The sequence below is a fragment of the Ictidomys tridecemlineatus genome, unplaced genomic scaffold (genome assembly GCF_052094955.1).
Source record: "Ictidomys tridecemlineatus isolate mIctTri1 unplaced genomic scaffold, mIctTri1.hap1 Scaffold_206, whole genome shotgun sequence".
NCBI lineage: Eukaryota > Metazoa > Chordata > Mammalia > Rodentia > Sciuridae > Ictidomys > Ictidomys tridecemlineatus.
Window position 1 is genome coordinate 243680 of NW_027521768.1, and position 25489 is coordinate 269168.

General features: G+C 48.7%; 1 protein-coding gene across 7 annotated transcripts in view; it reads left to right on the forward strand.

Moving 5' to 3' along the window:
- The first annotated feature begins 903 nt into the window (after positions 1 to 903).
- The window catches only part of LOC144373013 (mitotic spindle assembly checkpoint protein MAD1-like), a 221576-nt gene continuing 196990 nt past the window's right edge, over positions 904 to 25489 (forward strand). For 3 of the 7 annotated variants that reach the window (XM_078036145.1, XM_078036149.1, XM_078036146.1), the window contains exons 1-8: positions 3699 to 4046; positions 7356 to 7496; positions 9927 to 10106; positions 12904 to 13028; positions 13736 to 13817; positions 15807 to 15937; positions 16047 to 16161; positions 18101 to 18162. In XM_078036145.1, the coding sequence (XP_077892271.1) occupies positions 3840 to 4046; positions 7356 to 7496; positions 9927 to 10106; positions 12904 to 13028; positions 13736 to 13817; positions 15807 to 15937; positions 16047 to 16161; positions 18101 to 18162 (1043 nt within the window). In that variant the 5' untranslated portion in view covers positions 3699 to 3839. The other 4 variants (XM_078036151.1, XM_078036147.1, XM_078036148.1 and 1 more) reach the window with 4 other exon arrangements.

Consider the following 25489-nt stretch of genomic DNA (forward strand, 5'->3'; position numbering starts at 1 on the left):
GCAAAGATTCTTCTGAACCACAGTCTCCAACCTCTGCTCTCTGCAACAGTCCTTCTGCACACCAGTCTCCAACATCTGCTCTCTGCAACAGTCCTTCTGCACACCAGTCTCCAACATCTGCTCTCTGCAACACTCCTTAAGCAACTCAGTCTAAAAACTCTGCTCTCTGCAACGATCCTTCTGCACCTCAGTCTACTACCTCTGCTCTCTGTAATACACTTCTGACAACCAGTCTCCAAACTCTGCTCTCTATAAAAGTCCTTATGCAGAATAGTTTCCAAGTTCTGCTCTCTGTAACAGGAATTTTGCAACCCAGTCTCGAACCTCTGCTCTCTGTAACAGGTCTTCAGAACCCCAGTCTCCAACCTCTTCTCTCTGCAATGATTTTTCTCCACGCCAGTATCTAACCTCTGCTCTCTGTAACAGTCCTTCTGCACCTCAGTCTCCAAACTCTGCTCTCTGTAACAGTCCATCTGCACCTCAGTCTCTAAAATCTGCTCTCTGAAACGATCCTTCTGGACCCCAATCTCCAACTTCTGCTCTCTGCAACAGTCCTTCTGCACCACAGTCTCCAGACTCCGCTCTCTGTAAGATCCTTCTGAACTCCAGTTTCCAAACTCTGCTCTCTGTAACATTCCTTCTCCATCCCAGTCTCCAACGTTGGTACTCTGCAACAGTCCTGCTGCTCCCCAGTCTCCGAGATCTGCTCTGTGTAACAGTCCTTCTGTACCGCAGTCTCCAAACTCTGCTCTCCGTAATGGTCCTTCTACACCAGAATTTCCAACCTCTGCTTTTTGTAACAGTAGTGGGCGGCTCCGGGTGGGGACACGGAGCCCCAGGGGGTGAGGCGGGCAGACTCGGTTCTTTATGGCGGGCCTCCAGTCGGTCTCGCGAGAGCACCGGCTCATATCTCCGCTAAGTGGGCGCGGGCGGAGCGGAGGGAGATCCGAGCAGAGGCGGCAAGCGCGAGCAGGCGACTGAGGTGAGCGGTGGAGGGCTAGGCGCGGGGTCGCGGGCTCAGGATCCTGGGGGCTGGGCGGCGGGGCGGAGAGGGCCCTGGCCCGGGGCTGACCGCAGTCGGCGCGGGTGCTGCCCCCTACGTCCCAGCGGTCTGGAGACCCCACGTCCCTTTCGCACCGCTAGAGATTGGGGCGCATCCCTTGCTGTCCTAGCAGGGTCCGTCGTTCTGTTGGGGTCTGCGCGTAGCCCTGTTCTGGAGACCCCTGGTCTACCCTCGCCACCTGTCCCTGCCCCTGTCATGACGGGGTCTGTAAGCGCTTTGCCTGAGAGACCCCCGCCTGCACTCGCCCCCTAGCCGCTCTTAGTGATCTGGGCCAGTCAAGTTGCAGCTGTGGCTCCTCTGAGCATCCATTGGCAAGAGGCCCCTAGGGAGCTAGAGACTGCGCGTGGAGAGAAGTGGTGACTGCTGTCCCCCTGAGCCGCCCCAGCTGTCTGCACTGGCCAAGCAGGCATCTTGTTGGCTTCTGGAGGCACCGTGTGCCCAGAGTCCAGCTCTTTGGGGTAGTGACGGGGATAGTGTGTGTTTAGAGAAGGCAGGATTCACCAGGGGATCAGGGCAGTGAGTTTTCTTGGACACTTCTTACTTTTAGTTTTATTTTTTTGATATTGGAGATTGAACCTAAGAGCGCTTTACCACTAAGCTACATCCCCAGCCATTTTCATTTTTTGAGATAGGGTTTCGCTAAATTGCTGAGGGTCTTGTTAAGTTGCCTAGGCTGGCCTCTGCATTTGCAGTCCTCCAAATGATTGGGATTACAGGCTTGCACCACTTTGCCTGGATCTTGGTCACTTATTTAAATTTTTTCTGCCATTTCTCTTTTGAGGCGGGAAGGGTAGTATGCTCCTGACTCCCATATCAGGGGCTGTCCAGAGGTGTTGGGGGTTCCACCTTCAGGTGGCTGGAAGGTTTTGAGCCTCAGGTGTGTATGGTGTGGATGGAGCAGCCTGGTTCCAGGAAGTTGAAAATACAGTGTTCTTTTCATTTTAGTATATTAATGGGTCAATTCTCAGGGGATGGTGTTTGGAGAAGAGGATGGAAAGTGTGGCTCTGGTCTGAACTTGGAAAATAGATTTGGGCTTGGAGGGTAGAGCCTGTTTCCTGCCTGGGTTTACCAGGCTCACAGCACTGAAAGCGCAGATCGACTCCATTCTCAAGGTTCTTTTAAGTCAGAAACTCGGAGACAAGCTAAGTTATTGTTATTATTTTTTTTCTTCTGGAGACAGGGTCTTGCTTTGTTGTCCAGGCTGGCCTCAAACTTGAGATAGTCCTTCCTCAGTCTCCTAAGTAGCTAAGATTATGAGCACCCAATCAAAAAAAAATGTTTTTAAAGGGGTTTGTGTGTATTTTCATTCTGATACCAAAGGGAAATGAACTAGCACTGCCCCTTCCTAAGGGGAGAAATAGTATGTGCCTGTGGGGGGAGTTCAAGCCTCTTGGCCATAAATGTACGTGGGATGTTCCACACCTTTTGGCTGGTGGCAGCTGGCATGACATGTAGGAAGCACAGGTGTTGAGGAAGCAGTTCTGTACCTTTTTTTTTTTTTTTTTTTTTTTGTGGTACTGGGGCTCATTACCACTGAGCCACTTCACCAGCCCTTTTTATTTTTTATTTTGAGACAGGGTCTTGATAAGTTGCTTAGGGCTTGCTAAGTTGCAGGGGCTGGCTTTGAACTTGTGATGTTCCTGCCTCAGCTTCCCCAGCCTCTGGGATTATAGGTGTGTGCCACCGCACCCAGCCGTTCTGTACTTTTTTTTTTTTTTTTTTTTTTTTAAAGATACCTCCTCTCCCAAGTTTACTGCAGCATTATTTATTGAGGATTTTCTTTTTAATATTTACTTTTTAGTTTTCGGCGGACACAACATCTTTGTTGGTATGTGGTGCTGAGGATTGAACCCGGGCCGCACGCATGCCAGGCGAGCGCGCTACCGCTTGAGCCACATCCCCAGCCCCTGTATCTTTTTTTAAATTATTTTTTCCACAATAGTTTTATTCTATTTATTTATTTTTATGTGGTGCTGAGGATCGAACCTAGGGCCTCACACATGGTAAGTAGGCGCTCTACCACTAAGCTACAACCCCAACCCCAGTCTTGTTCTGTACCTTTCCGAAGCTTCAGTTTCATCATCTGTAAAATTTCTAAGAAGACTGAATACACCAACTTGTTTTGAAGATTGAGCTGTTGTTTTCTAATGTATAAGCAGAGTGCTGGTCAAATGTGAGGTGACGGTTGCACAATCTACCATTTGGGTACATGTGGGATGCCTCCTCTCTGGGACTTGGTTGGAGGGAGTGATGGCACTTACTGCTGTTGCTGTTAATATGAAGTCACACTTGTGTTCCTGTGCCCACCATTGCCTTTATCATGCTGTTGCATGCTTTGTTTCTGATTTCCCATAGGCTACTGGGCTGCTAAGCATCTTCTCTAGAGAGCTGGCTGTCCATTTGTTTTGTTGGCCAGTATTCAAATAGTGACTTGGTGACTGTTTTTTTTCCCCCAGTTCTGAGCATTGAACTCATGGGCTTGTGCATGCGAGGCGAGCACTTTGCTACTGAACTATATCCCCAGCTCTTTTTATTTTGAGACAGGATCTCACTAAATTGCTGAGGCTGGCCTCAGACTTGTGATTCTCCAATCTCAACCTCTTGAGTCATTGAGATTACAGGTATGGCTACTGAGCCTGGGGTTTGCATGCTTTTATGCCTCTTTTCCTCTTGGTAAATTGGTGGCGTGTACTCTCTGTTTCCTTTGAAGAAAGTGGTTGTGGGCTCTGAGAAGGCATTAGGGCTGTCTAGAAGCATTGCTGATGGTGGCATCTGATGATCTGTGGAAAGGCTGACTCTGACTTTTTTTGTTCTCCCAGAAGGAAAGTGACCATGGAAGACCTGGGGGAGAACACCACTGTCTTGTCTACCCTGAGATCTCTGAACAACTTCATTTCTCAGCGAGTAGAGGGAGGATCCGGTCTGGATGTGTCTACCTGTGCCCCAGGTTCTTTGCAGATGCAGTACCAGCAGAGCATGCAGGTGAAAGGCTGGGTGGGGTCTCTGTTAAAGACACCTAGGCTCAGGTGGGGCCTGTTCAAGTTCTACACAATTGAGGTAGGTGAGTATTAGGTAGGCTTAGAGGCCAGTTGTGGTCTTCCAGATCTCATCCTGGGCATTTATCATTTGGGGTGCTAGTTGGAGACCAGGACCTGCCCTGAACTGTCATGGTTAAAGGCCTGCCTCATAAGCACCCCAAGAGTGGACATGTGCATAGCTGTGGGTTCATACTGATATATTCATGGATGCCAAAATGCCAGTCTATTCATTTAATTGAGGACAAAACCCAACTGCGTAGGAGCATGAGTGCCAGAATTATGAGCATACTGTCCCCTTGAAGATGTAACATAGAGAGGCTGTATTGTAAACACAGGCACCTGGTCGCCTAGTCAGCCTAGTGAGAAAGCCAGGGCAATAAGCGGAGGGACTGGATATTCTGTTTTAGCCTATAGGGGGAAATTTGCAGATCCTGTGATTTTTGCAGTTTTCTCTGATTCCAAGTTCTTGAGAATGCTCACTATGGATATAGTTGCAAAGGGTTCAGGTCTCCTGAAGGACTTCAGGCCCTAGAGAATCATGGGCTTAGTCCTATTCTGGGCTGGGACATCTGGGCCCCCAAGGAAAGAAGTGGTGTCTTGGCCTTGCCTGAGCCCTGTCACTGCACCATTGCTGTACCATCCTCCTCTCGGTCTTCTCTGCTTGTGTCTATCTTTCTCTTGTCCACTCTGCATGTGCTCTGGATTCTGTGACCCATGTCAACTGAACCAGGTAAGGCTCATGTACTGATTGGCACAAAGGATGGTGTTTGTGTGGTTTATTCAGTGATGGAATTACTGTTAGTTAGAGCACTGAGCTGCACACTGCTCTTTCTTGGGTCATTATTCTGAGATTAGACCTATTATACTTTTTGTGGTTTAAAAAAAAAAAATTGTGTAACCTGGGAATTGAACTCAGGGAGCACTCTCTCACTGAGCACATCTAGCCCCCTCCAGGCGCCGCCCCCCCCCGCCCCCCCCCCCCCCGTTTTTTAAATTTTGAGACAAGGTCTCACTAAGTTAATGAGGCTGGCCTTGAACTTGGAGGTTCTCTTATCTCAACCTCCTGAGTCACTGGGATTATAGGTGTGTACCACCACTTTTATGAAGAGGCAGTGTTAATAGGTGGTTATTATCTTTGATTTCTGGCAAAATAAATTGGTAACTTTGGTCTTAAAAAATGCTATGATTTTAAAAAGTGGTATAATGTTATTGATGCAAATGTCTGGGAAATTTAGCTTGTCAAAATCCATGGGAAAATGTATGCCAGATATCGAGGCGCACGCCTGTAATCCCAGTGGCTCAGGAGGCTGAGATAGGAGGACCGTGAGTTCAAAGCCAGCTTCACGGTGGCAAGGTGCTTAGCAACTCAGTGAGATCCTGTCTCTAAATAAAATACAAAATAGGGCTGGAGATGTGGCTCAGTGCCTGAGTGCCTCTGAGTTCAATAATCCCTGATATAAAAAAAAAAAAAAGGAAAATCATGGGATTTTTTAATCAGAATTGGACCTTGGAGGTCCCCATTGTTTACTGTTACAGACTTCCTCAGGTAAGGATCAGTGATCAGTCTGTACCCAAGTAAGGTAGGTAGGAATCATGATTACAGACCTGTCTGGGACCTGACTCTGGTCATGTCCTGCCCTGGATGCCAGGCATGGTTCTTTTTCTTCCTTTCAAGGCTCCCTGAGTTGTAGTGAGGGACCTGAGGACAATCTGGGGAATTTGGAGGCAAAGATAGATGGGGTGTCTTGTCTGCCAGGTGCCTGCCCCTCTTTTTAGCCCTTGTTTTAGTTGGGAGTGTTTAGTTGGGAGTGTATTAGAAAACTTCAGTGTTGTTTAAACACAAAGGAAAGTTTTAAGTTGTTCTTGACACATAGCCGGCGGGCAAGTATGGTGCCCTTGGTCCCTGTGTGGTGACATCCCTATAGACGAAGAGATTCTGGCTTTCTGAGACAGAGTTAAGAATGAGAAGGCTAGTGAGTATGAAGAATGAGCTTAGGAACCTCCAAATATCAACAGGTCAGAGTTACAATGAGGTGAAATGTAATAAGAATAAAGAAAGAACCCAGGTGGGAGGGCCAGGGGAGGAGCATTGCTTTAGCCAGGGCCCTCACCCTGTGGGCACTGTTGGCATGGGGCTGGGCACTTTTTTTTTGCAGAACTTTCCTGGGCACTGTCAGATGTTTAGCAACAATCCTGGGCTTCTGCCCTTGTGTATCGGTGGGCAGCAGCACTACTAATTCCATTCTGTAACAATCAGAAGTGTCTCCAGACAGTGCTAAGTGTCCCCTGGGGCAAGTTTGCCCCTGTAGGGGACCATGCTAGCCCAGTGGTTTACAGACTTTAATGTGTATGTGAGCCTCCTGAGAATGTGTCTAGAACTGATTCTGATTCAGCTCAAGGGTCTGTGTAGGTTAAATGTTTGGGAGGTTCCAGGCAGCAAGGCTTTGGTCCCAGTGAAAACAGTGACTCTGAGAGACTGTGGGCATGTCCTCTGGGGCCCTTTGAGGCTTGAATCACCTGCAAGTACTTATCTCTTGTGGGCCTACTTCTAAAGTAGCCCCCAAATTCTGGCCCCATCGTAGACTCTAACCTTCTGGTTACTCAATTGAATGCTAACTTGGTGTTGTTGCAGTGGGATTTCGAAGATCTAATTAATGTTGTCAATCAATCAGTGGACCTTAAGTTGGGGAGGTTCCCTGGGTTTCTGATCTAATCACATGAGCCCCTTAAAAAGATTGAGTCCAGATGTTAGAGTCAGAAGAGTTGGACTCAGTAGGGGAGGGAGTAGGGCATGTGGTGAGGGGGGTGGGCAGCTTCCAGGTACTGACAGATAGCTGAGAAGTGGATCTTGTCTTTCACTGGTGGGCTAGCTAGGGGTTCCTGCCAACTGCCTTAATTTTAGTCTTAAGAGACCTTTATCAGAGAACCCAGCCACATGTCTGCACTTCTGATCTACAGAGCCCACCGCCTGTTAATGAGTGGTGTTTTTAGCTGTCCAGTTTGTGGCAGTTTATTATACAGCTATAGAAAATGAACACACCTTCTTTCCTAGAACAAGCTCACCCAATGTCATCTTAAAATGTGTCTCCTTCTGATTCTCTTAATCTTTCCTTGCTTGTTGCCTCTCACCCACTTCCCACCTGGGGACCAAGACCTTGCTGGAGTGGCACTTGGGGTGCATTGAGCGGAGCAACTTGCCTTGTTTGACGTGGCTGCTGAGGATTTTCTTTATCTTTGGGTACGACCTTCTCAGTTGGAGGAAAGAGCAGAGCAGATCCGTTCGAAGTCCTACCTCATCCAGGTGGAGCGGGAGAAGATGCAGATGGAGCTGAGTCACAAGAGGGCTCGAGTGGAGCTGGAGCGGGCAGCCAACACCAGCGCCAGGAACTACGAGGTGGGTCCAGGTGGGCAGTGTTTGTCCAATCAGCCTCTGGGGACAATAGGCTGGATGCATGCTTACCAGGCTGTAAGAAGTCAGGAACCAGCCAGGGCCAACTGAGGCACTCTGCATGGGGATTGCCAGGTTGTTCCTCTGAGGATACCTATGGTGGGTCCATGTTAGCTGTGCTGGAGAAGGGTGGCTTGATATGGGGAGAGCCACAAAGTGGGAATTCTCTGGCTGTGTTTACTGCTCAGTGAGGCCACAGTGCCAACAAATCTGCTGGGTGTCTTGGTTTCCTCTGTTCTCTGGAGAAATTGGAATGCAGATCTGGCAGATCTACCAAGTGGTGCAGGGGTGACAGGCTTAGAACATTACTGAGTTGCTTGAATTGTCTCACCAGGGTGGTTGTAGGACCTCAGGAAAGTGCCCTACTCTCGCTGCTGTGCTTGCTCTTGGCTTCCCAGGACAGCAGGAAAGTGCAGCCTTGCAACTCCAGGAAGGCTCAGTCCAAGAACCTTCTGTCGGCATCGCTTTGATTAACAGTCCTTTGCCAGGTTTTCACTAAGTGCTGATCAGTTGTGAAAAGGCTGCCAAGATTCAGCCAATGCCACAGACCAGGGAATCTCTCAGGCCTTCCTTCCTTTCTTTTCTGGCCCCCACTTGCCGTGTATACATGTACTCACAGTTTCCTGTCCCTGTGTAGATCTCCTCCAGGGTGTAATGCAAATTGGACTGTTAGAGCCAGGAATGTAGATTCCTGCCTTGGTGTGCTGTCTGGGCTCATGAGCCAAGACTTTGAAGTGCCATTTGTTGAGTGGACAGACAATACCAGGGGCCCTTGGACTGTATGAATATGCAGTGCTAATGGAAATGGTCCTGGCTCTCAGGCAGAAGGATGGGCCCTGGAACTATTGGAGTTTCTCTGGGCAAAATGCCTTGAAGGTAGGGCCTGTGTGCCTGCCCTGGATCTCCAATGTCTGGCACATTTGGTGGTGCCTTGTGAGTACCTAAGAGCATTTGAGTGAGGAGTTGCAGCAGGGTCTGTTAAAGCTCAGGGGCACAGAGTGACAAACTTGGGAACTTGAGAAGCTTTTCATGACCACAGACATGCTGAGGGGCCCCGGGAGCCATGGAAATTAGTCGTTTTCAGATTGTCCCTGGAGTCTTGGCTTCTACATTGTTTTTTCAGGGGCTGCCAGGTTGCTGGTAGGTGAGTGTGGAGGACAGGCACTCCTCTTCCTGAAAATGGTGGTAAGACCTAGGGTCTGAAAGCCTACCTGGGCTCCTCATCTGTGTTTGACTGGCAGAGCAGTAGTGATGTGTGGGAGGGCCCTGGGCTGACAGAGCAGTTTCTTTATTTTGGGGGGCTAGGATCAGGCCCATGTAGAACTCATGTGCTCTACCACTGAGCTATACCTCCAAGTCCCCTAATGGAAGATTCTTATTCTGTCTAGCAAAAGGGTCCCCTGGCTATTTTAGAGGCTGCACTTGAAGTTGCATCCCCTTGAGTCCCCTTGTGGTGGAGATTGGCCGTCTTTCCATAAAGCTTCAGCCCTATGTGTGTGCTTTTATTAAACCTATGTGTGTGCTTTTTGGGCTGGAATGTCCTAGGAAAGGGTGGCATAAGCGTTTACTCTGAGTAGGACCTGGGGGAAGTTCCTGGTGGTCCTAGGAGGGAGCTGGTGCTGGCAGCTTCCTGCTGAATCAGGCTGGTTGAGCTAGAAGGCAGGGTGCTGGGTGGGTGGCACTCACCATCTTTCTTCTTGGGATCTGATTCCTACTATCTGGTCCTTTTTCAGGGTCTGAAGGTGAACCCTTCAGGCCCTCATGAGTTGTCACAGTGGCATGTGTCCTAGTTCTATCCCTTCCTCACCAGCATAAGCAACATGGCCTCCCTGAGGGTAATGATATGTGGTATCTTTGAAGGGCCACGTGATCAGATACACTTGTGGCAGATCTAGCTCCCCTGTAAATGGTTCTGTTTGCAGGCTGACTTCCACCTGTCCCTGCTCCAGTCATTGGCTCGTTGGGAAGTGCAGACTCATTTTAATGATGGCCTGAGTGTAGTTCGACAAGATCTGCTGGTGCTGCAAAAGCTCAGCTTTTTTCCAAGGTCGATTCTGAATTTTACATTTTCCATGCTCCATCTCATCCCTGCTCATCACTGAGCAGTCAGTTTAATGAGTGTGTGGTGTCATCCATGCTGAGTGCCCTCCAAGGGCCCTGGTTTCTTTCAGTGGGAACTGTTATGCTACTGTGGCAGAAGCACTGGCACTGCCATCCCAGTCCCAGGTTTTCACCTGGTTTTGCTGGGGACTTGGCTGATGGTTCTGTCTGGCTATTCTGTGGGCCTGAATGGCCTAAGTCGGGTCTGGAGTGTCCTTGTCCTGATACTCCTTTGGGATTTCAACTCTCTCTGGCCATGATCTTCCTTCTCCATAGCGTGAGGTTGACCGCAACCAGGAGCTCCTGGCGCGTATTCGGCAGCTTCAGGAGCGGGAGGCTGAGGCCGAGGAGAAGATGCAAGAGCAACTGGAGCGCCATAAGCTGTGCAAACAGAGCCTGGACGCTGCCAGCCAGCAGTTGCAGGAAAAGGAGGATGGCCTGGCTACAGCCAGCGAGGTAAGCATGGGCCTGCATGCAGGCCCTGGGGTTTGCGTTCTTGCCTTCAGCCATTTTCCAAGGGAAAAGAACAAGTGACCTCCCAACTTCACCTAGTAGCAAAGAGGCATCCTTTAAACTATGCTCCTCACATGTGCACCTGTAGTTTTTGCATGGTCATAATCAGAGTAAATAAATTAATTTTCCATTCTGTGATTTTCAATTAGTAAGTGGAGCCCTTTTTTGTTCTTTGTAAATATGAATTTTAATGGTTGGCTAATCCATTTTTGTCCTTTTTCCAGTGTTTGGTTTCCTTGTGTTTGCCCCGATAGCTCCCTGACAGGCAGTTTTGTGCATGCACCCTGTTTATTTCTGTTATGTTTTGTTTGGACAGACCCGAGGAATAGGGTGGCAGACCCAGTCATAGCTCTGTGGTGGTTGTTGCTAGTTGCTGGGTTGTGTTGATAACCACCACGGAGTATCTAGTATTGCTGTAGCTTTCACTGTTCGTAGATGGTGGTATATTCTGGAAATACTTTTTTCTTTTTTTCCAGAAGATGTAAGTAGGTGCCTCTGGATTTGCATTTCTTTGATTATCAGCGAAGTCTTTTAGCATCTCTCAGCATCAGAGACTGCCTTTGAACCAGGATGTATATGAACTGTAGTCTCAGGGACAGCTATGTATGTTGTAGAGACAGCCTGAGCGTTAGTGCTGGTGGGTACTGGACTCCTCTGACCTTCCTTGTCCCTCTTCTGTGGTGTTCAAGATCACAGGTGCCGAGAGGAAACAGATGAGAACCGCCTGAGGAGGGGGGAAACACCATGTTGCATCATTGGTATTCTGTCTCCATGTGGCTTTCTCCACTTGATAGATCCTCAGGAGCGGGCTGTAGGTTATTTTTGCCTTGGCAGCACTGGGGAGCATGTTAAGGTTGTTCCCACATCTGTCTTCTGAAGTGAGTGTTGGCAGGAGAGGAGATGTGATCAGCTTCCAGAGAAGCTGGCTCCTGCTTCTGGAGAAGTGGGCTCTCTGTGGGCCCTGGGATCTGCGTTTTGGGCTGTGTCGCTGTTCTGTGGTCAAAGGGAGCTATACATACACTTCAGTGAAGGGTAGAAGAGGTGGTCCTGAGTGGGGCCATGTCCTCAGAGAAGCCCTCTCTCATCACTCAGTTCAAAGTCATAGGTCTTCCCCGTTGACTGCCATCTCCTATCACAGTGCCCCAGTTTATGTTACTTGCCACTCTGAAGTTCTCCGTTTTATCTGTTTACTTGCTGTTGGTCTGACTTTCCCCAGGATGTTTGTCCTCCATCAGGGCAGGCTGGCTCTGGTGTAGTGCTTAGTGCTCAGTGCATGTTTACTGAACTCAGCAGGCCATTGATGGATGTGTGTGTGTGTTTTTAAAATATATATATATATTTAAATATATATATTTAGTTGTTGATGGATCTTTATTTTATTTATATGTGATGCTAAGAATCAAACCCAGTGCCTCACACATGCTAGGCAAGCACTCTACAATGGAGCCACAACACCAGCCCAGTGGATGTGTTTTTAATATCTCCATTTCTTTTTTCTTTTTCTTTCTTTTTTTGGTATGGGGGTTTAACCTTAGGGCATCCCTAGCTCTTTTTATTTTTTATTTTGAGACTGGGTCTCACTTGTTTAGGGCCTTGCTAAATTGCTGAGGCTGGCCTTGAACTTTTGATCCTTCTGTCTCAGCTTCCTGAGTTGCTCTGATTATAGGCGTGAGCCACCATGCCTGGCACCTCTGTTGTTTTTTGAGTCCCACTGTGGTGCTCACTCTTGTGATAAAGTGAACCATACAGATTGTTGAGTATGAGGTGCCCCATGTGTGTCCCCTAGAGGGTCATGCTTTGAATAGCACCAGTGTGTTTCCCTGGGTCCTGGGTTGGGTACAGTTCTCAGGAAAAAGAAAGGAGTGCTGTGGCTTCTCTGCAGAGGATGCCACCTCGGGAGACCCCTTGCCCCCTACAGTTCTACCCAGTGTGACTTACTGTGGTGAGGTTGCTGGACCCACTGTCTTGCCCTCTGTGTGGGCTCCCTAGGGTGGAATTTAGGCTGTGTTAGTTTGCATGACAAGGAACAGGGCTGGTTTTTTGTGTTGGCTTGACCAGCATGCTCTTTCCCTCAGGAAGGGGTTGGTGGTGGATGAGGTGATGTCAGAGCAAAGAGTGGTGGTTCCTTCACATGCCTATTCTGTGGTGTCAGGTGGACTTGTCCCTCCTGGAAGCTGCTGGATGGGCCCTGCTGGTTTTGCTCTGGGACTGTCTCTTTCTGAGTACTGTAGCCAACCCAGCTGGTTCTAAACCACCTTGCTGGCCTGGGAGTGCTGCATCCTTACTGATGGTTGGAATTGTGGTGTGAGGATGGGTAGAGGAAGAATTCTGGGTTGAGAGCATAATGAGAGCCAAAGAGTGGAGGGAAGGCTAAGGTGGATGCATGGTGTAGGGACACTGTGGGCCTAGGATAAGGGGTATAGAGGCCACCAGGCCTGAGAGGCTAGGCCCATTCTGGCTAGTGGCAGCTTTGCTCTGGGAGTCCCAGGACTAGCTTTCCTCGAGGGCCTGGTTGTAACCCAGATCTGTCTGTCAGCTTGTGGGGACTATGACCCAGGGTTCTGGCCTGCAATACTTCTGAGAGTGTCTGTCTCATTTACCCAGGTGTAGGCTCCGCAGGGGTGGGCTCTGTTCCCACCCCATGGTAACAGGCAGGAAGTGATGGCTCTTCCTTTCACTGTAACTTGCCGGGAAGTTACGTTTGCATCCATGAGCCACCTGGAATCCCCTCTCCTTTCAGACCATCAATGTGTTAAAGGGTCGTGTCTCAGAGCTGCAATGGAGTTTGATGGACCAGGAGGTGCAGGTGAAGCGCTTGGAGTCTGAGAAGCAGGAGCTGAAGGAGCAGCTTGAACTGCAGCTCAGGTGAGGGAAAAGGAGCTTGGGGATGCGGGGCTTTGCCTCTGTGTCTGTGCCAGGCCCTGGATGCTTTTCTCACCGCAGGCTGCAGGAGGGACTGACACAAGGCCTCTGAAACTGGGATTCTGAGTGCTAGGATAGGGGGTGTTTTAAATGTTTTTGAGCCAGGATGAGGGCAGCAGCTCCTCCTTCTCAGGGTGGCACACCTTTTCAGAGCAGGCTTCCAGAGAAGATCTTATGCTGAGCTAGGTTTTGAAGAACATGCAAGACGTCCCTTGAGTTTGTGTGGGCTGTTGATGGGAAAGGACATTTTAGGTTTGGGGGACATGGTAAGCAAGATAGATGTGGGAAAATCTAGAGGATGGTGTGGTCAGGAGGCTTTGGGTTCTCTCCTGAGGAGTTGACCCTTCCCTTACCAGCTGTAATCTGAGTTTTTTGCTTCTTGGGGAAAGGGGTGATCAGGTCTGAGTGGGTCCTTTCTGTGGTTGCATCAGGTCTGGTGATCACTGGTGGAGGGTGAGCAGTGTGTGGAGAACTGTGGGGTGCTGTCAGTGGCCGATGTTCATCCACGGCAGCACCATCCAGATGAGAGCCACTGCAGGGGCTACTCCAGGACCTGGGTGTACCCTTGTAGTGGCCTTGTTTGTGCCAGGAGCTTAGGCTGAGAGTATTCTTAAGGTGTTCCTTCATGTCATGCACTCTTCTCTGAACAGGAAATGTCAGGAAGTTAATCAGAAAATTCAGGAACTTCAGGCTAGCCAAGAAGCAAGAACAGACCAAGAACAGAAGATTAAGGTGGGTTGCTCTGTGTCAACCTTGTGTGTGTCCTGCAGGCATCTCAGGGGTGGTCTTAGCCCTTCTGCCTCCCACTATTTGCAGGCCTTTCTGAGCTGAAGATGCCCTCAGTGGATGTTAGCCACTGTCCTATCTTCTAGGTACTGTGCTGGCTGCCAGGAGGCCAAGGTGAGTGAAATAACCATTTCTTTGTTTGTATGTGGTGCTGAGGATCGAACCCGGGTCGCACGCATACCAGGCGAGCGCGCTACCTCTTGAGCCACATCCCCAGCCCTGAAATAACCATTTCTGCTCCCAGGAAGCTTGTGTCCTAGTGAAGAAAGGCCCACTAGAAACACAAGGAAAAAGTGACATTGGAGATGGTACAAAGTAGACCTACAAAAGTTGAAACCCTGCCCATAGTCACATACTGGAGAGTCACTGAAATGGGTCCTCAAGCCAGGTCCATCTGATGGGAGCTCAGGCCACATGTTTCACTGTGGAGGGTGTTGCCAGAAAGATGATGCCTTGAGATCCCTTCCATGGCCTCTTGTTGCCTTTGGAGTAACAACCAGGCCCTTCAGGAGACCCGTGGCCATGGCACCCTACAGCTTTCCACTGTGCCTGCTTGGGCAGGTTGTGCGCTTTGCTCCTGCTCTCCTTGGCTGCCAGCCTGCTTGGCACCCCCACTTGCCCCCCACAACTCACCTTCTTGGTTAGCTTCTCCTGAACCTTGTCCTTCCCTCTATGACCCTTAGCCCACCTCTCAGTCTTTGCTTGCCTGATTTGTATTCTGTGTCACTCTGCCTCTGCCTCTTGACTTAGCCCCTTACAGAGCTGGACTCTGTGACACTTATTATTATTTTTTTTTGTCGGTGTAGGAGGGATTGAACTCAGGCACTTGACCACTGAGCCACATCCCCTGCCCTATTTTGTATTTTATTTAGAGACAGGGTCTTACTGAGTTGCTTAGCACCTCACTAAATTGCTGAGGCTGGCTTTGAACTTGCAGTCATCCTGCCTTAGCCTCGTGAGCAGCTGGGATTATAGGCATGCACCGCTGTGCTTGGCTTTAGTGGCACTTATTGATAGACCAATTTGGATATTGTTTGTACTCAGCCTGTTTGGTGATTGTCACTAAATGCCAGTGTGCTTCTGTTGAGTCCTAAGGTGACAGACGTTGCAAAGAAGTCTGTTCTTGCAGTTGAAATGGACTCAGTTGCTGCAGGAGTGCTGCTGGTGCAGAAGTGACTTCATGTAATGAGAACGTTATGTCCTTGCTGAGTGTCTTTGGTCCAGGTGTGCCAGTGGTTCCTTCTGGATAAATAAGTCTGGGAGGAACCAGATGGATGGATGCATTTATGTGGTGTGGATGGATGCTGGCACAAATGGGCAGGGCTAGAGGTGGCTGAAGAGGACACAGCCAGAATCACATCAGGTGCAATCTCAGGAGGGATCTGGGGTTGGGGCCTAATCCAGGGAGATTGCCGAGGTTCTGGTACTGTTATAACTTAGCAGAGGAACTTTGTGGTTCCTATGAGTAGACTTTATTTTTTAGAAAAGTTTTAGGTTCACAGCCAAATGGAAGAGAATATAAGAGGATTTCCAGACCCCTTGTCTCCCACCATCATCTCCCCGCAGTTAGCACCCGCTTCAAAGTGGATCATTACCACAGTTGACTAAGCCGCATTGACTCCTCATCACCTACTCCACAGGCTACACTGGAGTTCACCCTTGGGGGCCACATTCTGAACAGATGCACCCTGACATGTGTCCCCCATTGTAGTGTCTTGCAGCCCTCCGAGCACCACTTGCTTTTCCTCCTCCCCCTGAGGACCACTGCTATCTCACTGCCCCATCCTTCTCTTCTCTCCAGAGTGTCCTGCAGGCGGAAGCCACCACATGTGCCTTTTCAGACTGGCTTCTCACTTAGCTGAGACTTGCGTTTCCTAGGTGTCCCCTGGCTGCTCACTCTTCTTTCCTTTCTTCCTCTCTGCCTGCCTCTGTCAGGACCTGGAGCAGAAACTGTGTCTGCAGGAGCAGGATGCTGCCATGGTGCGGAGCATGAAGTCTGAGCTGCTGCGGCTTCCCAGGATGGAGCGGGAGCTAAAGCGGCTGCGGGAAGACAATGCACACCTGCGGTGAGGAGCTGGGATGAGGCCCAGCTGCTTCCAGATGTGACTGGGGTTCATGGGGTGGGTTTGTCCCCTGTATATGTGGCTGTGGGAGTGACAGTTTCTGGCCTTGCAGGGAGATGAGGGAGACCAACGGGCTGCTCACAGAGGAGCTGGAGGGACTTCAGAGGAGGCTGGGCCGCCAGGAGAAGATGCAGGAAACTCTGGTTGACTTAGAACTGGAGAAGGAGGTAAGGGTTCAAGTGGGCAAGCCATGCCTATGGGACTGTCCTTAGCCCTCTCCAGAGGACTCTGGCCATTTCCATCTTGTGCAATAGCTGGTTACCTGTAATGTACTTATTGTCATGGCAGTGTGGTAGGAAGAACAATGGCCCTCAAGGGGTCCATGTCTTAATTCCAGAACCTATGAATGCATGTGACAAGGTTGAATCTGCTAATCAGCTGGCCTGCAGTGGGGGAGGATCCTGGTTGTCAGGTGGGCTGCATGGTCTAAGGAAGTAGGAGAGGAAGACCTGCCTGCCATTGCCAGCTGTGAGGGTAAAGGCAACAGGTGTGGGCAGCCCTAGAAGCTGGAAAAGACAATAGATGGATTCTCTTGGGAGCCCCTAGAAGGAATGCAGCTGGCCCACACATGAATTTTAGCTCAGTGAGAACTAAGTGGGATTTTAGGCTTAAGTATTGTAGGAAACTATGTTGAAACCACTGAGTTTATGCAGTTTAACTCAAGGCTATAGAGGACTGGCACAGAGGGTGTGCCAGCAAGGAAATGGCACACGGTGCCTACATGTGAGGACGTGATGGAGAGCCATGCTGGGTGTTTTCTTCTGATCTGTCATTGTAACTTACCAGTGACGCTGTGTGGGAAAATGCCATTGCTGTACAGTATTGGAAAGTCACCTTGTGGTTGGAGGAGGAAATGGAGGGTCAGTGTCCAGTGAGTTTGGACCAGAGCTAAGGATTCCTGGCTCCTGCCTGGAGTTTTTGTCCTTTTTACTGCTTCTCCTGAGTCACTCTGTTGCTGTTCTACCCTGGTTTGTCTGACATGCTCCACGCCACTGTTCCAACCATCTTAACCATCTTTGGCCGCCCTGAATTACACTGGCTACTTCCTGACCTGGGAGCACTCTTTGTCCTTTTTTGGAGCTTCAAGACAGCTCAGAGCCATTTGGGGCCACGGAGCCCTCTGAGCAGCTGCTGCGGCTGTTTGCCATCAGTGGGGCCTTCCAGGGCAGCTCCTCCTCAGAGGTAGCTTCTGTAGGAGTGTATTGGAAAGACAACTGTCAGCCAATTGCTCTTCTCTTTTTTCTCCGGACATAGTTATTTTTGAAATTGTTTTAAGATTTCGGGGTTTAGAATTACATTGCTTGTAGTTTGAAGTCCTGCTGTGGATGCTTGCTGGCTCTTTGACTCTGGGCCAGTTCCTTAACCTGTTTGTCTCTTCATCTGCAGAGTGAGGAATAGTGACAGTGTCTGCCTCATGTCAAGTGTTCAGAGCAGGGCCTGGTGCATAGTAACTTGACCAGCACTGGCTGTAGGAAAGTTAATAACCAAGCATGTGCTTGGTACATAGAGGAGATCTGGAAATACTCGAATGAATGGTTTGTAGTAGCACTCAGCTGGTTATGGGAGGAGGTGACAGGAGGTCAAATCCAAGTGGTTCTTCCTTCAATTGCTTCAATTCCAGAAGGGCAACTTTCTGGGCTTTGGGCCAGCATTGAACAGGCGCATTCTCTTGGGGCTTGCTGGTCCTAGTCTGCCATAGGATTGGGGAAAATTTGTCTGTTAGACTGAGTCCATCTGTCTGGGGCTTGGCATCCTGAGAGGTACTTGGGAGAGGGGAGAGGTGAGTCCTTAGGGTTCAGCTGCCCAGATCTGCACCCTGGGCATAAGAGACTGCAAAACCTTTGCACCCTCATGTTCCTTGTAGCTTGCTGGATTCACACTTGGATATACAGGTCCAGGAAGGAATGAGCTGTATGCCGCATAGCTTCAACAGCTGGGAATAATACCTGATTGCTTTGGTGCATCCTTGGAGCAGCCACACATCTGAGCTCAGAGATAAGGGGCAGATCCTTCCCTAAGATTGGGGGCTTAGTGTCTGTGTCATAGTGTTTTTGTGCCAGTTGTCTGACACATGGTGATAGGAGACCTGCCTATACTGTTTTTCAGAGGCTGCTGGCGAAGCTGCAAAGCTGGGAGAATCTGGACCACACCATGGGCTTAGACCTCAGGTAGGTGGGCGCTGTCCCCCATCCCTACCTCTCTGGGTAGTTGGCTTCTGTATTGACAAGGCAGCCCTGCCTCTTTGTTCAGAGTCCTTTCCAAATAGGGGTAGGAGCTTTGGACTCACCCTGCCTGTGTTTAGTGAGGCATTTCACAGTGGTAGGGAAAGGGAACTGATGGACTCTTCTTGTCTAAGTCTCAGTAATGCCTTCATTGAAAACCAGATGTCCTTGAGCAGAGCAGGGGCAACTGTCCGATTGCCTTGCATTGTCAGACTTTGTTAGAGGACTCTGTACATGCCCAGGAAGTAATTGCTTTGGGAGAAATAATTTCTTTTGTGTGATTGTAACCTGAGAGGTTGGGGATGAAGTGGATTTAGGGTTAAGCCATGATAGTGGATGTTGTCCTACTCGGGCCCCTGGAGCAGCCTCTGTAACTTGTCTGTGCCAAGCTCATTGCCAGTGGGTGGGTGGAGGGATTCAGAATGGGCTGCATGTTGGAGCTGCTGGCCATCATGTTCTGACACATACAAAGGGCAGAGCTGTTCCTGTTACCAGTCCCATCTGTCTTCTGTCCCGTCTTTCTGGGTACCACTGCTCATCTGATACAGCACTGGCTTTGTGGTCCTCTGCCTGTTAGCTGCTGTGGCCCTCTGCAGATTGATTGCCTCCCAGCCTTGGTCCAGCTCCCCCTTCTCAGTTCTCAATGTGTTCTAAGTCTCAGGGAGAGTGTGGATTGATCCTTTTGAATGAGTCATTGGACCCCAGAACACAGGCCTGTGAAGTTTAAGGAGCCGTTTGTTTTATTTGCTCAGGGGATTGTAAAACTTGCAGTTTCCTGGTGTCTTTCCTGCTGCTCTGGGAAAGTGAGGACTGAGACTTACTGAGCTGTCCTTTGCTATAATTATACATCGACTGCTGGCTCTGGAATCTGCCACCTTCTGATTGGCAATGTTGGCTTCAGTTCTGTTCCTTGACAATGCCTCTTGATTTTCTTTTTGTCTTGAGAAGTCACAGAGGACAGACCAGGCTGCTGTTTCCTCTTGAACTCCACCTGCAGAATCTGGGCTCATGGAGAGCTGGCCCAGCAGGGCTGATGCTGTTTGTTTCCTCCTGTTCTCTGAACTTGCTAGGTATCCAAATGGGTCTTGGAGCTTCTCTGATCACCCGACACATCTCCATTTCTTACATTTCTTGTAAGGGAGATAAGAAGCCCCTTGTGCCTGATTGGCTCTGTTGGAGAGGTCTGCCAGCAGCTTCTAGCATCAGTCAGATACGTAGAACTGATGTGTCTGGCTGCCATTCTGACCAGAATGGCACCAACTTCTCTGTCCAGATTGGAATGTCCAGCTGCTCCTTGAACCATTTGGACCCATCCCTTCTGTCTGGGGACCCTGTTTTGTGGCTGGCATGAGGGCGGGCTGGTTCTTGGGAGGCCACATGCTATGTGTGTTGTTCTTCCTATTGTCCCAAGTCCCTGGCGGTGGTGCCTGTTGCCATCCTGGGGCTGGGCAGGAAGAAGGAGTGGGCACTGCGGGCACTGTGTGTCCCCATCTAGGGCAAGTGGATCTGACCTTTGCCCCTTAGCTAGTGAGACCCTTACCAGGGGCCACACCACTCTAGGCCCCTCTTATCATGGCTGAAAATGAGCACAGTATTTCTCCCACTCAGTGCTTGTGAAGTAGAGCCAAATCGCATCCCTAGGACATGCCTCAAGGTGTTACTGTCCTTTTGGAAGGCAGAGGGGTGCCATCCTTACTGTGGTGGACCCTTGGGCTCCTGAGGTTCCCTTGCTGGGGGACATCTGTGAAGGGCAGGTCTTTCTCCTGCTTCATGTGTTGTGCCTGGTTCTCTTTGGGCTGTTGTGGGGGCCTGGTATCTTGGAAGCCTCTGTGCTACTTGCTTACATTCCTGCCCCCCCCACCCCCCCACTGCCACCCAGCTGTCTGAGCACCCACCTTCTTGGGGCAGGCTTTGAGCTCAGGTGATTTGAGGGCCATGGTTATGCTTGTCCTGTAGGTCTGGCATACAGATCAGCTGCATTAGATGAGGCCCTTCATCAGAGTCACCTAGAGCTTGGGCCCTGGGGTGCAATTCAGTGTCAGAAAGGTGCCGTTAGCATGCATGAGGTGTTGGGATTGATCCTCAGCACCAAAAAAGAAGAGAATAATTTCTCCACTTAAACTGGATGTGGTGATGAATACCTGTAGTCTATTACTCGAGAGGCTAAGGCAGCAGGATCTCTTGAACCCCTGAGTTTGAGGCCAGCCTGGGCAGCATAGTGAGACCCTGTGTTAAAAAAAAAAATCATCTGGAGTTTGGAGAAAGTAGATTCCTGGGCTAAGCTCAGATCTAGTAGGTCAGCATCCCCAAAGGCTGGACTTAATATTGGGGTGACCTTGAGAACTGCCATGATGAGGATTTTGGCTTTTTTTCTTTTCTGGGGAAGCAGGTTTTGGGCAGTAATTAGGGCTTTCTTTGTAGGGTGGGTGATTCGGCAGAGCTTTGTACTTCCTGAGATTGAAGCTGGTGTCGGGAATGGGCACCAGGGGAGCAGGGAACAGTTGAAGCCCAGTGCTCTGACTTGGGGTCTTTGCAGGAGCAGTTGCATATTTGCATGTTTACACATTTGTGCAAAGACACACGACTCAGTACCAGTTTAGGGACCCACCACTTGAAATCCATCCAGGGACCTGAGATGGTCAGCCAGCTGTCACTGAGGAAGACTGTGTGGGAGTGGGTTTTGGTCTCTGACATTTAGGCTGAGGCTCTGCCATGATTTTGGGGCGTGTTTGTCGCTGGCTCTATGGGTTCCAGCCACCACTAGGTGGCACTACCCCCTTGGTGATCTGACTTTCCTCTCCGAGCCTTGTGGGTACCCTTTGCAGCCTGTCCTTGGGCCATTTGCCCTCCTATACAGACTTTTTCATTAATACCAGGGGTCTGACTGACCAGGGTGCAAGGATTCTTTTGTCCCAGTTTCTGCCATTTCTGGGGTGCGTTGAGGGGGCAGGCAGCAGCTCTCCCCTGTCAAGTGCCTGCCATGTCCTTGATGAGTCTCTCTAGGGGTCTTGAGCCCTCTGGGGTCTGTGTGCTTCTGGTGCTGAAAGCAGGTACTATCAGTGTGGGTGCTCTTCTGAAAACTGAGGTCTGGCTTTCCTGAGATTGTCAGGGGATGTGTGGCTTTAGACTCTGGCTTAACATCAAGTTCTCTATAATGTGACAGTGATCACCTTCCCAGTTTGGGATTTTTTATGTCTGAGAAGGCCAGGGCTGGGACTGGGGCTGTAGCTCAGTGACAGCGCTTGCCTTGCATGTGTGAGGCACTGGGGTTGTCAATCCTTAGCACCACATAAAAATAAATAAAGGCATGCTGTCTATCTACAACTACAAAAATATAATAAAATGAAATAAAGTAAGATAAATAAAGCCCAGAGATATTAGGAGAGATGGTTGGGTGAGTTGGATGAGTTGGCTGGGGTGGGTCTTTTGGCACAAACCATGAGGAAGACACTTTGGGCTGAGGTACTGTGTCTGTCATATGAGGATGTATCCAGTGCACAGGATCACATGGGCTAGGTGCAGATTAGGCTTCCTGAGAGTCCCAGGGAGGGAGGAAATGGCAATGTGTGTGTGATGCTGTGGCATGGGGTGACAGGGACCTGTGACCCAGCAGGGATGGAGAGCATTGGTGCTAGGAAGCATGTAAGCATGATATCCTCATCCTGAGGGGCTTTGAGAGTTTACTGAAGGATTCAGCACAGTGTGGGGTGGCGACATGATGAACTTGGTCTTTCAAGAGCTCTGTCTGTCTAGGGAATGACTTGAAGTACGGAAAGTGCACAGTTGGAGGCGGTGGTGACCAGGAAGGACTGCCTGGGGCCCTGATGGAATCGTAGAGACGGGCTGGTAGGAAAGATAGAGTGGAGTCCATCCTAGGAACCCAAGGGTGCTACTTTTTAGAAAATGATTTGAATAAGATTAATTAATAAATTATTTTAATAGAAAAATCCTATTGACACATTTCAAGATGAACAGAAGTATTTGTGAAAATTTAACAATTATGATTGAAACTCTCAGCCAGCTAGGAAAAGAAGGGAAATTCCATAAGCAGATAAAAGCCATTTGTGAAAAACAACAATGAATATAATATTGAAAGACTGACCACTGCCCTGACATGGGGACGAGGCAGAGCTGTCATTGTACTGAATGTCCTCGCTGTGCAATCAGGTAAGAGAAAGAAAAGGTTAGACAAGCTGGATAGAACAAATGAAACTGTCTCCATTTGGAGACAACATAATTATTTATGTCAGAAGTCTTGAGGAGTGAATAAAAAAGTATCTAGGGCCAGGCAGAGGGAGGCTGAGGCAGGAGGGTTGCAAGTTCAAGGCCATTCTCAGCAATTTAGTGAGACCATTTCTCAAACAAACAAACATACAAACAAAAACTCTGGAGGTTCAGCTCAGAGGTAAAAGCACCCCTGGGTTCAATCTCCTGTATTACTCCTGCCCCTCAAAAAAGTACCTGGACCAATTAGAGAGGTTAAGAGGGTCATAGAATGCAGGAACAATATACAAAAATAGATTATATTTCTGTGTACTAGCAGCAAACCATTAGAAATACTGTTTGTGTTGTACTGTTTACAATAACATCAGAACCCAGTGGTGCATGCCTATAATCTCAGCTACTCCAGAGGCTGAGGCAAGAGGATCACAGTTTTGAGGCCAGCCTAGGCAATGTAGCAAGACCCTGTATTTAAAAAAAAGAGTGAGGGGTAGAGGGGGGCACTGCGGTTGTAGCTCAGTGGTAGAGCACTTGCCTAGCATGTAGAAGGCCCAGGGTTCCATCCTCAGCACTGCAAAACAAACAATCTACATGTAAAATACTTAGGGATAAATTTAACAAAGTGTTTAAGATCTGCACTCTGGAACCCATAAGATGCAGCTGACAGTAATTAAAGATGACCTAATAATATAGGGAAATGGAGAGAAACCATAAGAGGAAAAAATAAACTCCCTGTGCTCTCAGCACAGCACTCCGATACCAGCTGTGGTTTTCCACACAGCAAGCTGTCCTCCATGGACACCAGTGAGTGGCTGCAGTTCAGTTCAGACACTGTCTACTTGGAGTTAGTGTCAGATTCCCCCAGGTAAAAGGCTAAGGAACCTTCAGTTGTGCAGCTGTCTGGAAGCTCTGTGGTTTTTGGGGGGCCTTCCTCTGTAGGCATAATCGATGGCATCATTGACCATTGTGGCCAGCTACCTCCTGCTGCTCTCTCCTTTGTGGAGGGTGAGTGCCAGCTTGACATCCTGCCTTGCTCTATCTTTTTCTTTTTTTTTTAAGAGAGAGTGAGAGAGGAGAGAGAGAGAGAGAATTTTTTAATATTTATTTTTTAGTTTTCGGCGGACACAACATCTTTGTTTGTATGTGGTGCTGAGGATCGAACCCGGGCCGCACGCATGCCAGGCGAGTGTGCTACCACTTGAGCCACATCCCCAGCCCCTGCCTTGCTCTTTCTGGTGAAGTGCCTCATCCTGAAGTTTCCTAGGGCAGCCCGTGGCCAGCTGTCTCATTAGCATACAAAGGACCATTATCCCTCTGGAGATTTCAAGGGTTTTAGGAACTTAAGTCAGGAGACAGTGAGAAAGACCAAATATGTTCCACAGCATCATGGAGTGATCATGTTTGTATTAGAAGAGCCAATATTGTTAAGATGGAAGTTCTCTTGAATTAATCCTTGTATTCAGCACAGTCTCAATAAACTGATTTCTAAAATTCATATCAAAACATTCAGGACCTAGACTAGCTGTAACAATTTCAAAAAAAGGTAGAGGGCTTATATTGGCCAATTTCAAGGCTAGCTATAAATGTAGTGTGTTAAAAGAGTATCGTATTGGTAACTCAGTGGAACAGAGTGGAAAATTCAGAAATAATTCTAGAATGCAGTATCAGTAGATTTTTGTGGAAATTGTAAAAAAAATTTAGTGGGAGGTGCCAGGCTCTGGTGCACACCTGTAATCACAGTGACTGAGGAGGCTGAGGCAGGAGGATTGTGTGTTCAAAGCCAGCTTCAGCAACTTAGTGAGGCCGTAAGCAACTCAGTGAGACCAGTCTCTAAATAAAATACAAAAAAGGACTGGGGGTGTGGCTTAGTGGTTAGGTGCCCATGGGTTCCATCCCTGGTTCAAAAAAAAAAAAAAGAATTTTGTGGGAGAACAATAATCTTTTCAACAAATGGTTGTAGAACAATAGTGTGTCTGTGGTGTGAGCCTGAACACTCACCTCACACTGAACACAGGATTTAACTCAAAGTGGGCCACATACCTATGCATTAAAGCTAGAACTTCTGTATTTGGCAAAGAGTTCTTAGGACATACAGAGCATGAATTATACATGAAAAAATTCGATAAATTAGACTTCATTAAAATTTAAAAACCTCTCAAAACACACAAGAAAGTAAAAAAAGCAGATCATGGACTAGGAGAAAATATTTGTAATACGTGTACCCAACAGAAGACTTGTATCCAGAACATACAAATATTACTTATGAATCTATAAGATGACCAGATTAAAAAGGGCCAAAGAGTTTGAACAGATGCTTTACATGAGAAGATATATGCATGGTAAATAAGGACAGTGAGAAGACGCTCAGCATCATTTGTCATTAGGGGAATACAAATTACTCATGTTGAAATACCACTACGTACCCAACAGTCTGCCCAAAAATAGAAACACTGGCCCTCCCAGCTGTCGGTAGCGATGGGGAACAACCAGACCTTGTAAACATTGCTTTTGGAACTAGGAGATGGTACAACCATTTTGGAAATGTTTTGGGAGCATTTTTACAATTAGAACATGACCCAGTGATTTTACTTTTAGATATTTACCCAAAAGAAATGAAAGCATGACTTCGCGAAGGCTTGTACAAGGATGTCCTAGGAGCTTTGTCCTGCCTGTCGGTAGGAGAGAGGAGAGTGTACCATGGGCTGCCCACACAGTGGAAGGCCACCCAACAGTGAGGAGTGCAGAAGCATGTGTGAGCCTCTGGCTGATAGAAGGAACTTCAGCTTGGACTGTACGACTGCATTTACTTGTAGTGTTAGAAAGGGCAACGCTGACCTGTAGTGACCGGAAGCAGGCCAGATTTCTCTTGAGAGCACAGGGAGTCTTAGGGTGCTGGGAATACTCTAGCGTGAGGGAGGTGCTGCCTGCATGGGCATGTGCAAGTCAGGACTTGCGGTGCTGCAGCTTTAAAATGGGTATAAGAGAGGCCTTGAAGAAGCTGATTTGTATGTTGGAAAGCCTTTGGGGATTACTTGGACTGGACTGGAGAGAA